Source organism: Triturus cristatus, chromosome 10, assembly GCF_964204655.1.
Source record: "Triturus cristatus chromosome 10, aTriCri1.1, whole genome shotgun sequence".
Classification (NCBI taxonomy): domain Eukaryota; kingdom Metazoa; phylum Chordata; class Amphibia; order Caudata; family Salamandridae; genus Triturus; species Triturus cristatus.
In genome coordinates, this window is record NC_140593.1 from 1,131,424,636 (window position 1) to 1,131,440,241 (window position 15,606).

At 47.0% G+C, this 15,606-nt stretch overlaps 1 protein-coding gene across 1 annotated transcript in view; it reads right to left on the minus strand.

Annotated features, from left to right (window-relative positions):
* Window positions 1–15,606, minus strand: part of PKD1 (polycystin 1, transient receptor potential channel interacting) — a 408,256-nt gene that overhangs the window by 103,499 nt on the left and 289,151 nt on the right. The window contains exon 21 of the mRNA XM_085629406.1: window positions 10,563–10,715. Coding sequence (XP_085485532.1) covers window positions 10,563–10,715 — 153 coding nt within the window. The remainder of the gene's footprint in view (window positions 1–10,562; window positions 10,716–15,606) is intronic.

A 15,606-nucleotide genomic window follows, 5' to 3' on the forward strand; every position in this document is an offset into this window, starting at 1 on the left:
AGCCTACAAAAAGAAGTAACAACATCCTGGAAAAAGCAAACCCTCATAGGGAATGCAAAATTTAGCAAACAATGTGAAATGTAAGCAGGAACAACATGGTTACCTTAACGCTTTTACACTCACCATTCAGAAATCAGAGAGTGCCTTTGCCTGAAAAGTTAAGAACATGACTACAGGGCCCTGAATGGACCCATTTCAATGTCCATTGCTTATATCTGTACAAAACATGAGCAGTATGGTAAAAAGACCACATCCCTGGACGCAGAGCCGCAGTACACATTTTGTTTTCCAATCCACACTTTGCAGTCCCTCCAGGATTGGTGCACTAGTTGCAAGCCCAGGGAAACCAAATACAAGAAAACAAAAATAGTGCTTCATTGGCAAACTCTGTAAAAGTGGCGCTAATGTGTTTGGGTGTGAATACAATCAATCTGGTCAGTTTGCTACCACTCTGTCTTACTTTATTTAGTTATTTTTCATATTTTTAACCTTTTATTCCAGATGCTGCACTTTGGAATTAAAATACGAGATTTACAGCAAAAGTGTTTTTCTTTTTTGGATCCATTTCACAGGGGAGCAAATAAAAGGAGAGGAAAGAGTGAGGACCCCGTCTTGAAATCTCGGTTTTCAGGAAGAGATGAACTGCTAGACAGAAAGAGAGGGAAGAAGGAAAGAGTGGGAGGGGCAGCTGAAGCGGCAGAGCAGAAGTGGACACTGTCTTTGTCTTCTCTGGGCGAGAAGGAAAAGACTGAGTCCTGTTTCTTCTCTGCCGCCTGTCCTCGAATGTTAGTGGAAGCCGGAGGCCGCCAAATCCCTGCTAGGGGCCGCCACGAATATGTATTGTATCCGATTCCTCGTGGCGGCCCCTGGGATTTGGCGGCCCTGTGCAGGTGCACAGCTTGCACATGCCTAAGGCCGCCCCTGCTGCACTGGGTGGAAGGGGCAGATGCCAAGCAGTGAGACCAGGAGGTATAGACATTGAACCTCCAGCGAAGGCAAGAGTGGCGACACTAGTGGTGGGCGAGACCTGCCTCCCGGGTGCGGCGCCCCGACATACCGCGTGAAACCCGAGACCGACGTCAGTGAGCAGAGTAGACTGGCTCCTTGAGTGCACGCGAGGAGTTTAATAGGCCACGGCAGACTAAGGAAAAGAGGGTGGCGCGAAGACAGCCTTGTCGGCGAAGAGGCTTCGTTTGAAGTGGGACCTCGCAGGTGAAGCCCCGGGGGCCTATATAGAGGGCCCCTCGCCGACTCCCAGCCCAGAAGGTATGGTGTGCTTGGTGGAGGGGGCAGACACCATGCAGTGGCACTGAGAGGCAGAGATTTAGACTACCCGGTGAGGGCATGAGCTGGGAGGCTGGCAGAAGATCCTCCCCCAAGCTTGGGAAGGTGCAAGAACCCACCATCGAGCAATAGTGAGGGAGGCTGACTGTACCAGCACCAGACACCAGGGGCGGAAAAGGAGCGGAGGGGTCCTACTACGAACAAATCTCGAGGTCAGCTCAAAGAATTGTCAGAAGAGAGTGGGTAGAGGTGGGATCACCACAGGAATATTCCTCACTCCCTCCAGAGGACCTAGCAATACAGAGCGGATGGCATCCGCGAGGGCGAAAAAAGGGAGCTCCATCAAGGACATGCTCATGAAACCAGTGGGCCCTCAAGATGGAGCGCCTAAGTGGGGGGAATGAGCTGGGCGACCTCACCATAAAGTGGAAAGATTGGCGGCCCCAGTCACGTGCCCGTACCTGGAGGCCCTGTTCTCTGGCCTGAGAGACGACCTCCTGGCAGTCAAAAGGGATCTCTTGCGTGAACTTGAAGCGGTTCGGAAGGAAGTGACAGACATCGGCGATCGAGTTGATGCCCTTGAGGGGTGCGACGCCTCTCGAGATGAGGAAATCGAGCAATTGCAACAAGAAGTCATCTTTTGTCAGAGCAACAATTGCATCTACAAGCACATGTGCAGGACTTAGAAAATCACTCCAGACGAAATAACATTTAAATACGGGGGGCCCGCCAGAGGCGGAAGGAGATTACATAGATGCCTATGTCGCAGACCTGTTCGCTCAAACCGTCAGAGACACAACACCAGAAGCAGTCCGTCTGGATAGGACTCACAGGGTGGGACGCTGGGGCCCTGGAATACCCAGCTCACTGGACATCCTGACCAGTGTTGACAACTTCTCCTTGAAGGGACAGATCCTGAAGGGCTCGAGAGACACCGTTGGTTCTGTTCCGGGGTCTGACTCTTCACCTGTTCAAAGAGCTTGCTGCCTCCACACTCCAGAAAAGGTGAGAGTTTCGCCCACCAATGACAGTCCTCTGCGACAAGAAGGTGGCTTATTCGTGAGGTCATCCATTCAGACAAATTTTCCGTTGGCAGGACCATCTCCATCAACTCCGCTACCTGTCAGCGGAATGCAAACTACTCCAGATAGAGCCTCTAGAGGAGATCCGACCGAACACGTAACTTGTCAGGCATGGAAAAGAAGGCTGTTGGAGATGGCGAAGGGTCCCCGCCAGCTGGGGGGGAGAAGGGGAGTCCGGTCTGTACTTGGAGACTATGGCATCCGAAAGATGGGCCCCTTCTGGACAAATTGGCAGAGGACACTGCATCTGATGATCCCGCCTGAGGTTACACAGCTTAAGCGGGGGTGGATGGTGGGGGAGATATGGAGGGGAGGGCGGGGATGGGGATGCAGAACGGGATGCTGAAGACTTGGTCACAATCCCACACAGAGACTTCACCACTGGTAGAGGGATGGACTTTCCGTCTCCATCACCGACCCAGGGACTATGGTTGTTCATTGTTAGCGTTATGGGGTTAGTTCACGGGTGCCCGGTAGGTAGTCAGAACTCGCATCCTTTTCCACACATGGGTCGGAATGAGTCTCACAGGATCCCAAGGGAATGGAGAGGGAGGGGGCTCGTAAGCACAAATCAGAGGCAAACCTGGCAACCACTATGGTGTTGTTAATGAAAGGGCTGACGGTACTGACCCTTTATGCTTAGGGCTTGAATAATCCGGTCAAGAGGAGGGCGATACTCTCATATTTGGAACCCTATCGGGCAGATGTCTGCCTTTTGCAGGAAATGCATTGGCTGCATAAAGATTGGAATAGACTTAAATCCCGAGCTTTCCCACAGCAGTTCTTCTCCTCATTGACGCACATGTCGACGGGGTGGCATTAATGTTCTCATGCTCCTTTCGTGGAAAAGTGAAGCTGAAGGTAGCGGAGATCACGGGTCACCTCTTGGGATACCGTATACACTTTGGCACCCATTCCATAATCATAGGATCCATCTACTCTCCCAATGAGGGGCAGGAACAATTTTTAGATGAGTTAGTAGCAGATATCATGGCCATGCAATATAGATGGGTGGTGCTAAGAGAAGACCTAAATTTAGTATTCCACAATGATCTGAACTGCTCTGCCCAGTGACAGGGAGCAGCGGGGGTGATTAGTCAATGGGGGGCCCGTTGGCTACAGGACTTGGGCCTGAGAGACCTGTGGTGGGCGAAGCATCCGGACTCATGAGATTACACTTCTTATTCCCACACACTTAAATCCTATGCTAGGCTTGACTACTTCCAGGGTTCTAGGGAGGTCCAGGCTGCATTACACTTGGTGGAGGTCGAACCATGCTCCCCGCCTGATCACTCACCCGTCCTGTTGGACCTCACCCCGAGGCCAAGAGTCCCACGTGTGGAATGTACGGGAAACCCTACTCTGCAGAACAGAGGTTGTCCAACGGGTAAATAGGGCTATAAGAGACTACTTGGAAGTGAACGATACCCCTGAGACTTCGATAGCGATAGTGTGGGACGCCGTAAAAGCGGTAATCAGAGGGGTGATCTGTATAGCTGCGGCAGACAAAGCCAGACGAGACAAGAGGGCACAACTCCAACAACAAGTGCGGGAACTCGAACGCATCCACCATCGCACTGGGGTGCCCAGGGTCTGGAGATAGCTGGAGCCGGTTAGGAAGCAACTAGCTGGCTTGAACCTAGATAGTGCTGAATACTCAATACTACTCCTCGAACACGCATTTTATCTAGGGGGGAACAACTGAGGGAAAATGCTAGCGAATAAACTCAAAAGCCAGAGCCAGGCCAACATACAAAGGGGCAGTGACTGAGGGAGATAAGGCTGTGGCAGCTAGATTCGGATCCTTTTTATAAGGATCTTTCCTCTGCGCAAGTTTCCCCACCCAGATGATCTCCTAATACCTGCAGGGAGCTAAGGTGACCAGCTTAACAGTGGAACAGGCTGCAGACCTGGACAGCCATATTAAAATCGAGGAGGTCATAGCTGCAATCTCTAGGTTGAAGCCGCATAAATCTCCAGGCCCGGATGGCTTTCCGGACAGCTTTTATAAAACCTTCTGCAACTCTGTGGCCCCTCTTCTTACCAAAGTGTTCAATTCGATCACGAGCTCTGCGATGCTCCCTCCATCAATGGCAGAGGTTTCTGTAGTGGTCACAGCGACACCAGGCATGGATAAGAGACCTATCGACCTATATCGCTTCTACACATTGATGCAAAATTGTTCACAGGGACTGGCGGCTCGCCTCACCCCTCTTATGGCCGGACTGGTCACCCCTGATCAATCAGGTTTTATCCCCAGCAGACAATGGTCAGATAGCGTCAAGAGGCTCCTCCATCTTACTGACAAGGCGTCCCGCTTCCAGCGTGAGATGATGCTTTTTTCCATTGATGCGGAGAAGGCCTTCGACCGAGTACATTGGCCTTATCTGGCAGCGGTATTGAAGCGCTTTGGGCTAGGGGATAGGTTCTGCTTGTGGGTGCTGAGTGGGTATGAGAGACTGAGGGCTTTGGTCAGGGTCAACAGTAGAGGCTCGGAGAACTTTCCAATTAGATATGGCATTCCCTCTCCTATTTGTGGTCTACATGGAGCCATTTATGCAGAGAGTACGGAACAACCCAGGAGTGACAGGGATATGTTTTGGGGGAAAGGAGCACCTCATCGCTCTCTATGCAGACAATGCCATTGTCTCCCTTGATAACCCCCGAGAGGCCGTCCCACGCTTCTTAGAGGAGGTCGGGTGGTTCGGGGCAGTCACAGGATTCCAGATTAATATTGCGAAATCACAGGCATTAAGCCTGACAGCTTCGCTGGACACACAGGAGCATCTCACACGGGCCCTTTCAATTCAATGGGAACAGGACATCTCGTATCTGGGTATTCAACTAGCATCAACCATTCAAGAGGTTGGGACCCTCCTTAATTACAGGGAATTCATTGATAGGGTAAAGTCTGATCGAGCTTGCTGGCAATCATAGTGCTCTTGTGGCTAGGACGAGTAGCTGCATTGAAGTTGACAGCCCTTCCTAGAATCCTATACACATTTTTGACATTACCTCTGTGGCCACGGCTGGGAACGCTTCAATCCTTGCAGAGAGCCTTCCAAAACTTTATTTGGGCAGGCCGGCACCCCTGTATGCAATGCTATCTTAGTTGGCGAGCTCCGAGGTAAGGCAGCCTGGGTATCCCATGCATCCTGCACTATTTCCAAGCCGTGCAGCTCAGGTTTCTTGTGGAAAGGGCCCGCCCGGAATCAGTAAAGGGTTGGCTGTTTATGGACAGGGCGCTAGCTGGAACATCCTTGTGGAAGATCCCCTTTTTGAGTCGATCCTACCACCCAGTCAATCTCTATCTGTCCGCGATCACTTTGCTCACACTTTGCTCACACTTAAGGTCTGGGATGCAGTCGCAACAAAGAGGGGCCTCTCATTGTTCTCTTCCCCGCTCACTCCGGCGGCGGAGAACCCGGATTTCACCCTGAAAATAAATTGCATCGCGTTTAGCGTCTGGCAGAAGCCAGTGTGTAGATCAATAGGCCACTTTTTTGCCACCCTGAGGGCTGACTATCCCTGAGGAAGAGAGATATCGGTATACCCAAATTCTGCACTGGCTGATGCGATCGGAGATGCGTGAGGACTGAACTGCGACTCCTGACTAACTTTGTGAGGTGGCTCCTGTAGGAAGGTAGGATCTGACTGCATGGTTACCCCCACTTTTGCCTGGTGTTCTGCTGGTTTTTGACTAGCCTGACTGGAATCCTGCTAATCAGGACCCCAATCGATCTGCTTTCTCCCTAAAATTGACATACATGTACTTTGGTACACTCCAGATTGGATACTGGGGTACCGTTAAAAGTCCCTAGTATATGGTACCCATGTACCTAGGGCATAGGTACCCCAGAGGCCTCCTATGGGTTGAAGCATGTATTATGCCACCCATGAGAGGTCATGCAAAATGGAACTACAGGTCTGCTACTGCAACCTGTGTAAGCTTGTGCTTGCACCACTTACTTTAGATATAGGTTCACTATATCTATTGGTCACTACATTTAAAACGTATAAGTCACCCCTATAGCAGGCCTTATCAATCCTGAAGGCAGGGTGCTGGGTTTTATGTGAGAGGGTGCCCCTGTATGAGCAGAGCCTCTCTGCAGCCTTTGGAGACCATTCTCGCGGGTTGTCTGTGACTCAGCTGGACATATAGGTAGAGGTGCATTATAACCTCGCGGTAAATGCTATATCGAAAACGGCTGCATAGAAATATATTGTGTTTGGTACAAAACACCTTGGAATCATACCTCCACAGTGGTAACCGGTGTGGGAGGTATGATTCCACCCTTCTGAAGCGAGCTTCGTGGGGTCACTGGTCTATCCGGTGCCAGCCTTCTCAACCCGTACAGCACAAAATGGATGCTGCCGACCAGAGACACATTTCTGCCCTCCTGCTACTAAGAGGAAGACAGCACAATAGGCATCCTGTCACAGGGAGGTGTGACCACCTGCCAGACAGGGTTTAGTGTATTGGGGCTGGGTGGGTGCACATCGAGAGTGCCTGGAAGTCTGCATCTGGGGCACATTTGGTGTCCCTCTGCATAGTCCAGCTCAAACCAGTTCTGGGAGCCATTGGCTTCTGCTCTGGCGCAAAACTGGACAAAGGACATGAGAGTAACCTCCCCTCTGTCCTGCCCCTCCCCTAGGAGGGTCCACTGAATCTGTCCAATCCTCTCCCGTGGGTACAAAAGGACTTGCCTGGCTGTAAGACTTTAGATTATACGTGGACACGATTCTACAAGAAGAAACCACTGACCTTCGACCGTCTGGACACACTGGACTTCGCTGGACCTCGACTGAGCTCGACTTTGTCCCCCTTTCCGTCCGAAGCTTAGTTTGTGCCCTTCCTCCATACAGGCTCTGTGCAGGACCTGTGGTGCACTAAAGACAACTAAAGAACCTCCCTTGGAGTAAAGGAGTCACTCCCCTGCCCTAGCAGGTACCTTAACGCAACTGGCCAGTCTGCTGCTCCTGCGCTGCTGTGGACTCCAAAGATTTCAGCAACACAGTAGGTGGGTTTCTGAAGGCCCTGAGGTCGATCTGCCCCCTCAGCAAGTTTGAGGCCAGTATCCCTCGTGGGGACTGCATAACCCGAACCCCTGTGACCTGCGTCCAGTTGCATATGCTTGTTGGCGATTCCCGAGCTTGTGCATTAGAATCCACATATTCCTGACCCTGGGCAGTATTTGCACCAAAGAACTCCGGCCTTCTCGCACCGAGTGCTCCGTGGGCTGGTACTTTGCAATCTTGCTCGAGGTCCCCTCACGACTCCTGGTCCTTCTGCCTGTGGGTCCTCCTGAGGGTCATCTTGATTTCTCTTGGGCTTCCCTGGTTGCTCCAGATGTGCCCTGACTCCCAATTGCTGGGTGAGTCTCATGGACCTTGCTGGTCCACACCGTAACCTGTTTGACCATCCTGGGTGGGCTGCTTTTGTCAAGGCTTGTTGGTGCTCCAGCCAGACACCAACCCCTCAGCACTCGACATCCTTCGTGGGACAGCTCGCTTCTGGCTCCTGGTTATCCTCGACATCTCCTGGTCCTCATGGCTGCAGAGTCAAGCATCCCTTCTTCGCACCTGAAGCATCCGACATCGGTGGGCATTCGTCTACCGAGCCCCTGGTCTCTCTGAAGTGACCCAGACTCGGTCCCCTCTGCTTTCAGGTTCCTTCCATCCAGAATCCAGGCTTGGATTTCACCGGACCCTTCTCACCTTCACGGCAGCAGTACTTCTTCACAACCCTCCATTGAGAACGACGGCAGTTTCCGACACCATTCAACACCTATACACCGGCTCCTCTGGGATAAGTAACTCGGGTACTACGGTATCCACGGGTGGAGTGGCTCTCTAACGTCTTAAGTTCCAAAGGGTTTGCTCGAAGTCCTCCTAGAAGGGCCCTTAAACTTTAACTTTGCAACTGCGACTTTCCTATAGAGTTGTACGGAGCACGCAGTCGTGTTTCCTCTATGCACCCGTCCTCCGTGTGGTCCCTGTGTCATCACCTTGGGTGGTTCCTTGGGGTCCCAGCGATTCTAAGTGCACTACGCACTGTCTCTAGTCAAGTCGTGATTCTTATACCACTATTTTAGTATATGGTTTGGTCTCTCCCTGGAGCTCACTGTGTATTGTGCTACTTACAACTGTTCTATTGATCTCGTATTGTGTGCTTTGTGTTCTATCCTCGTGTAGAGGATAGTAGAGAGTGTTATATTAATAAATACATATTTTTATATAACTACTGTGTGGTTCAACTTCATTTAGTTAATTCAGGAGGTGATTTTCTGGTAAAACAAGCTGCTTTACATTCCTTCAAGATTAAGGCTGAAGGCTGCTCTCCACAGCTACCACTAGGATAGCGTTCTAAAGGTTATCTTTAACCTCATACATCATAAGGGTCGTTTGGACTAGTGCAAGGTGCCCACTTTAATTAGTGGACAGCATATACCAGGCCAACTTATCACAGCTCCTTAGCAAGGAGTCCGACAAACGCCTTGTTTACGATTTATATACAATTCTGATGGGCCCGGAACCAGATACAAAATCCCCCGCTCAATTGAGGTGGGAATGGGAATTGGGGCCACAACTAACCCCAGAGGAGTGGCGAGACATTTATTATATGGCGAGACACACAGCGTCCAAGGCATCCAGTACAGAGACAGCAATGAAAATCGTTACATACTGGTATTTAACCCCAGTTCGCCTTCACAAAGGGAACCCAGAACGAGGAGACAGATGCTGGAGGTGCAGAGCCTCCCCTGGGACACTAGTACACATCTTCTGGGAATGCCCCAGACTGATTCAATTCTGGGAGGAGATCTTGTTAGAGATCAATGCACATTTTAACACTCAGCTCCCTAGATTACCTTCATATGTAGTACTGGGCCTCCCCAACCTGCTGACCTACCCACTTAAATCCAAGAGGGGCAGACATATTACATTGGCCTTGAGGGCGGCGCACCAAGCACACTGGCCATCTGGGGTACGGACAGGGTCCCGACTAGACAGACCTGGCTACACCGTCTCTGGCATTTACTGAGGATGGAGAGACTTTCATCGACGCTTAGGTCACAAGGGGACACATTCAGAGAGACCTGGCAACCATTCACACTTCACTCTGAGGATGTCATTGAGCGCACCTGCCCTAGATATCTAAAATTGCTGTGCTTGACGGAGCCACCCCCATAATCCTGTCGGGATGGATCTCGCAAGGTCTAAAGGTTGCAAACCCATGGTGGCAATATTAGCTTAATGGGCACCCGGAGCGGGAGGGTGAGGGGGTCGGGTTTAAGGGGAAGTTCCTTGTTATAAGTTGCATAAATAGCTGACTATGGCTGAATGTTAACGCCACACCAGAAGACGATCAGCTCTCTTCCTATGCTTAATTTGGCAACAATAAAAAGAAATTCAAACATAAACATAACTTATTTGTGGGAAGAAAGAACTATGAATAGAAAATAACTTGTGAAAATTATACCTCCTTTAAATTTGGCAGTGCATACTGACTAAGGGTTATGAAACATGAATAAAATGGCCATCTTTGAGAACACCATGCAGTTACACACACGGGACTTCACATTCGTAAATTACTCATGGATCTGAGATAAATTTTCCAAACTGAAGTAAATTATGCAAAATGTTAAGCGTTAACTTTGTCAGACAGGAGGTCATCAAATTCGAGGCTCATATTTTAGATTTCATTCACTTTTGGTAAGTATGAATATTTCTTCACCTACAATTCTGGGAGAGGATGACCCCCGCTACAAAAATATGGAAGTCAGTTTTCAATGCTGATAGCAAAATCAAAGGCCTCCAGTCAAGAGAATTTGCAAGATTCCCAATTTGAGTACACTGCAAACGGTGAAGCACTAGGGGAGACCATGAAAAGATTAGAACAATCATAAGGCAGGGAAATCTGGAGGTCATCATTTTAACACAAAGTAATCTATGTAAGTCTATGACTTTTTGGCTCATGTTGCTGGGGGTTTTGACTTTCACTGGGATTTAAAAAGTCCAAATAAGGCTTAAGTGAAGCACTAGTAAGCTATGCATAATCTGAATTCAGACTGTCTTTGTGAATCACTTTAGATAACTACAAACTCTTTTATCTCACATGACCGTCCTTTACCACATTGTGTGCTTGCTTCAGATAGAGGGTGCCCTCTGGTATCTTCTAAATGTGCATTCGCTTACCGTACATTGGGCCAGCGCTGCTGCAATCTGCTGAATGTCGTCCACATTGTTGACTCTTAAGTTGATAAGAGTGTGCGTGATGTTTGCACGCGTCCGGAGTCGAAGTTCCCGTTCGCTACTGGAGTTCAGATCCCAACGCCCGACCCCCTCATACTGGGGAAAAAGTAAAACATTCAAATTAAATTTAAAAAGTTGAAAAATCTTGCTTCAAAAAGAGGTAGAATTCTTGTCACTAGTGATCTACTGGAGGCCTGAGAATCAGGACTTATATGGCGCATCGATTAGTGTTGAGTTATTTTCCTAAAATAAAATTTGATCTTTTTTTTGTCAAGAGGAGAGAAAAAAAGGTTGTTTTCTGAAAAAAAGAGGAATGGCTATTCAGAAGCATGAATACAATCTAGGGGGTATGCGACACATAGTACAGAAAATATTCGGACTAAATAGACATTTCTGACATCATTTGTTTGTCTCCAAATATTTACCACATTGTCCTCCTGCAAAGCTGACATTTTCTTACAAATACATAGGGAGAAGGTAAATTATTGTGAATGTCACTGAAAAAATACCAGAATGTACTTTTGGCAAATCAAACAATATTGCAGCAACATAATTTCATCACCTCCCCCACCCCCCCACCTGCAAAGTGTCAAATATATTTTCTCTTAATTAGTATCTAAAATGTTAAATATAGCAAGCATGGTAAGGCATTTTTTTGGGGCTTCAGCTCCGCCGTCAACTAACTAACAACAGAAAACTGATTATCCTTAATGCTTTTCAATTTATCAGGTTAAAAATATAAGTGTTCGTGACTGTAAAGCGCTCTGATACCCTCGTGGGTCACGTTCGCGCTATATAAAACTTTATAAATAAATAAATAAAGTGAGATTGTTAGATGGGAGCATTTTAAAAGTAAAGCCTAAAGTCAATGTTCTGCATCATTTTTTCTGACAATAATTCTTATATTTGAAAATTAAAATATATTGTAAGCAAATGAGCCAAAATGTGTCATGGACTTTAAAAGAGGATCGAAAAAGTTTGACAAATATATTCATGCTCATTCAGATTTTTTTATCTTTTCAGATTTCCATACCTGCCTGCAGTGGCGTAGCGTGGGCGGGGCCACAGGAGTGGTTGCCCTGGATGAAAAATTCTTAGGGGCGCCGAATTTAAAAATTTTCTTAAAATATAATAGATGTGCTTGGGGGTAAGGGTCTCAATACTGGACTAGTTGAAGGACCTCAGGGAGTGCTAACGGTGCACCCTGGTTGCTCGCAACCCATGCTACACCACTGCCTGCCTGGCAATTAGCCCCATGTCATATATGACACTTTCAACATGTTCTTTCATTTTAACCAACTCCACTCTGTATGCTGGTATATCTCAGTTCATAGTTACAATGTTTTTTTTATTTCAGAAAAATTTTATTAGGTTTTATGCATACAGGAAAAAAGTAAATTTAAGGCATTCCAACCAAGGGGTGATACAGATAAACTGAGTAAAAGACAACAGTATAAATCATAAACAACAAGAGTTACATATCAGTGGGTAGGAGGTGTGAGTGTATTGGTGTTAGGTTCGGTCGATTAATGTTGGCGTGGTAATAGGTTGGGTTGGTAGCTAATAGAGGACTGAACGGTAGCTTATTTGTATGACGGTGTGGAGTAAAAGAAAATAGAGAGGCAGGAACAGAAAAGGGAAAGACAGTGAAAGGTGAGTGACAGGAAGTGTCAGAAGGTGTCAGGGAAGAATGGTGAAGAACTGTGGGGTAAGGGAGTGGAGTATATGAGTGTTGGGAATAGGGGGAGGCAGGGATGAGGATGGAAGTGGGTGGGAGTGACCCCTAGCTTAGGTGATGGGGATAATTTGATATAAAGTTATCCAATTTGGTCCAGATTTCCTCATTTAATATGTGGTGAGGATTTAAGGTACATGTTCAGTGAGTTAAATGCACCTCTGGTAAATTGAACCCATTCGCACCATGTGCGTGAGAACAATTTGGATGAGTCCTTCCACTCAGTGAGGATGACTTTGAGACAAGTTGTGACTAGTATATCCCATAAGGTTTGTTCATCTTTGTTCAGTGCTTGTTTTACTTCCAGTGGAAGTATACCTAGTGTAATGGACGCGAAGCATGGAGTCCAATTTATGTGAAGAATGTGTGATATGGTGGCAATGATATCCAGCCAGAAATGTTTAGTGAAGGAGCATTCCCAAAGCACGTGTTTCAAGTCCCCAGTTTCCTTCTCGCAACTCCAGCAGGTGGCAGAGGCATAGTTTATCAAGTTTGGCCGGGGTCCAGTGGGCCATATTGGCAATCCAGTAGAGACACTGTGCCAGTGAGGGGGTTATTTTGTTGGTGGTAAGTTTTTCCCATATGGACGACCAGTCTGGTGTTGTCATCGGGAGTCGCTAGGATCAGTCATTAGGGTTTCCCATTTAACTTGGATGGGATTGGCTAGCGCAGAATTAGTGGGGGAGAGGAGAGTATATCATTTGGATGCCAGATGTCCTCCTTTGCTGTAAGTATTTAGTGTATTGGGGAGGTCTGGATAGGTCGGTGGTTTACATCTAGCAATAAGTAATTTGACTTTTAAAAAGTGAAAGAAGTCCATATCATGGAGGTCGTACACCGTATTGAGATGGCAGAAGGGTATGGGTTCTGAGGGTGTACCAATATCGCCCACCAATAGTATGGCCTTTTGAGCCCATTTCTCAATGAATAGAGTTCTGCCTTCTACTTTCAGGTTTTCGTAGTGCCATAAGGAGGCTAAATGTGAGTTACGCATTTTGACAGCTTGTTATCATTTTTGCGCAGCGCCTGTACTGTGCATGAAAGTATGTTTGCGGAGTGCTCTGTTTTGATTTTCTTAATGTGAGGGACAATGGTGTAGCCAGACCTTTTTCGCTGTTGAGCCAGGAGGGAGAGGTGTTAGTAGTAGCTAGAAACCACTGCCTTCCTTGTTTTGCAAGGAAAGCTTGTTGGTATCTACTTTAATCTGGTAGGTTTAGGCCCTCTAGTGGCTTTTGGAAGCCTTGGTTTCTTTAGAGCAATTCTGGGGTTTTTGGATTTCCATAGGAACTCAGTGAGTATTGCGTCTATTTTTGCAAAGAAGGTATCAGAGAAGTATATATGGAACATACTTTTTTTTTTTTTTTTTTTTTTTTTTTTTTGTCCTCATATCACCAAAAACTTCCACAGATTTGACAAGCCAGGTTTTGTTCTCGATTCCTGAGGGCCTCTTTGGCTCACTGTTTCTGTCTAGGCCCCATGGCCTTCCTCCCGTGTTGGAGGACTGGTGTAATCATAGGACCATGAGGGAATGAAACATTTTTAGAGATATTGCCTTGATCCATCAAATCAAATACCTTTGTTGTGCCCAACGTATCAATGGTTGCCAAGTACTGGGTTGGTTGTCTGCTCCGGTATCTTGGTCTAATCGTGCCGCTTTAAAGGCGGCTCTGAGCCAATCTTCATTACCAGGGGGGGTTTTGTCCTTCCATTTGATACATATTTCTCTCCTTGCCAAGATGATTAAATATAATATTAAGGCCATATGTTTCTGTAAAGGTACACCATCCGTAGACTCATTTTTACCAAAGAACACCAGAGAGAGATCTACAACTATATCCACCTCCAGAATAGATGTCAACACTTCCCCCACTCCTTTCCAAAATGTGGTTAACACCGGGCACTGAAAAAAAATGTGTATGTCATTTGCGTTTGTGAGACTACATCTTGGACACCTTGGGGGCGGGATAGGAGCAAATTTGGCTATTTTAGCCGGAGTATAGTATAGCCTGTTTATTACATAAAAATGGTTTTTCTTCAAGGAGGCAGGCTTTATGAATTTATACAGCGTCTTTAATGATGGATATAGTAGTTTCTCGATTTGGGCGACCAAAGGAGAGTCATTCCAAACTGAAATTGGGGAGGGGATCCTGGCTTCCTCAGCGTCTTGGATTTGGGCATACCATAAGGCTATTTCTTTCTTCTTTGGGGACGGATCTTGAAAAAGCTGTTCTAATTCCCCTTTTCCTCCTATATCGCCTTTTTCAGACTCATACCAGCTGTTCAATTGAAGATATTTAAACCTTGAAAAGGTGGGGCCAATTTTAGCTGATAGAGCTGCCCACGGTAGAATTCCCTCTGAGTCCACTAAGTCTAGCCATCGCTCCATACCTGAATTTTTAATCGGAATCGCCAGACTATCACACATTAGGGGCGGTGTCCCAGGCGAGTCCCATATTGGAGCAAAGTCCGAGAAATATCCAATTCCCCATATCTTCCTTAAATTAAACCAAGTTTGTAATGCTGATTTCAATACCTTTAGCCGAACCTTTTTAAAAAACCTTGGAGTACCAAATTTGTACAAAAACCCTTCTTGACTGTTGACACCTTCAGCCGTAACCATTTCTCCCAGTACTCTCCCCCAAGATGTTTGTTCGGGGTGAGATAATAGCATTCTTATCCCTTTAAACTGAAAAGCCATCAGATACCAGTTTATGTCAGGTAAGGCTAGTCCTCCCTTAAGGAGCTTCCTCCTAAGCTTTTTCCATGACATTCTGGCATTCTTATGCCCCCATATAAAGCTACCAATTTTACCCTGTATTTTAGTTATAGTTTTTCCAGGGAATGTTAAAGGGATTGCGTTGAATAGGTAGGTCAATTTGGGGAGTACAGACATTTTAACAAGGTTAACCCTGCCATATATTGTCAAGGGGAGGTTCTTCCATTTAGCGAAGAGATAGTCTATTTCTTTTTCGATTTTCCCAAGATTTAAAGAAGGAATCTTATTTAGGTCTTTAACTATTTTAATACCCAAATACCTGAACTCCTTGCTTATGGGGCCTCTAGTGTATATGGTGTTCCAACACATTATTTCAGTTTTGTCTGAATTGACACTGTAGCCTGAAACCTTGCCAAATTCCCTCAACATGGAGACCAGGTATGGAATTGTATGCTCTGGATCGCTGGTGTAGACTATCACGTCATCGGCATAGAGTGCCAGTTTGCATTCATATCCTAATGATCTAAATGGGATGA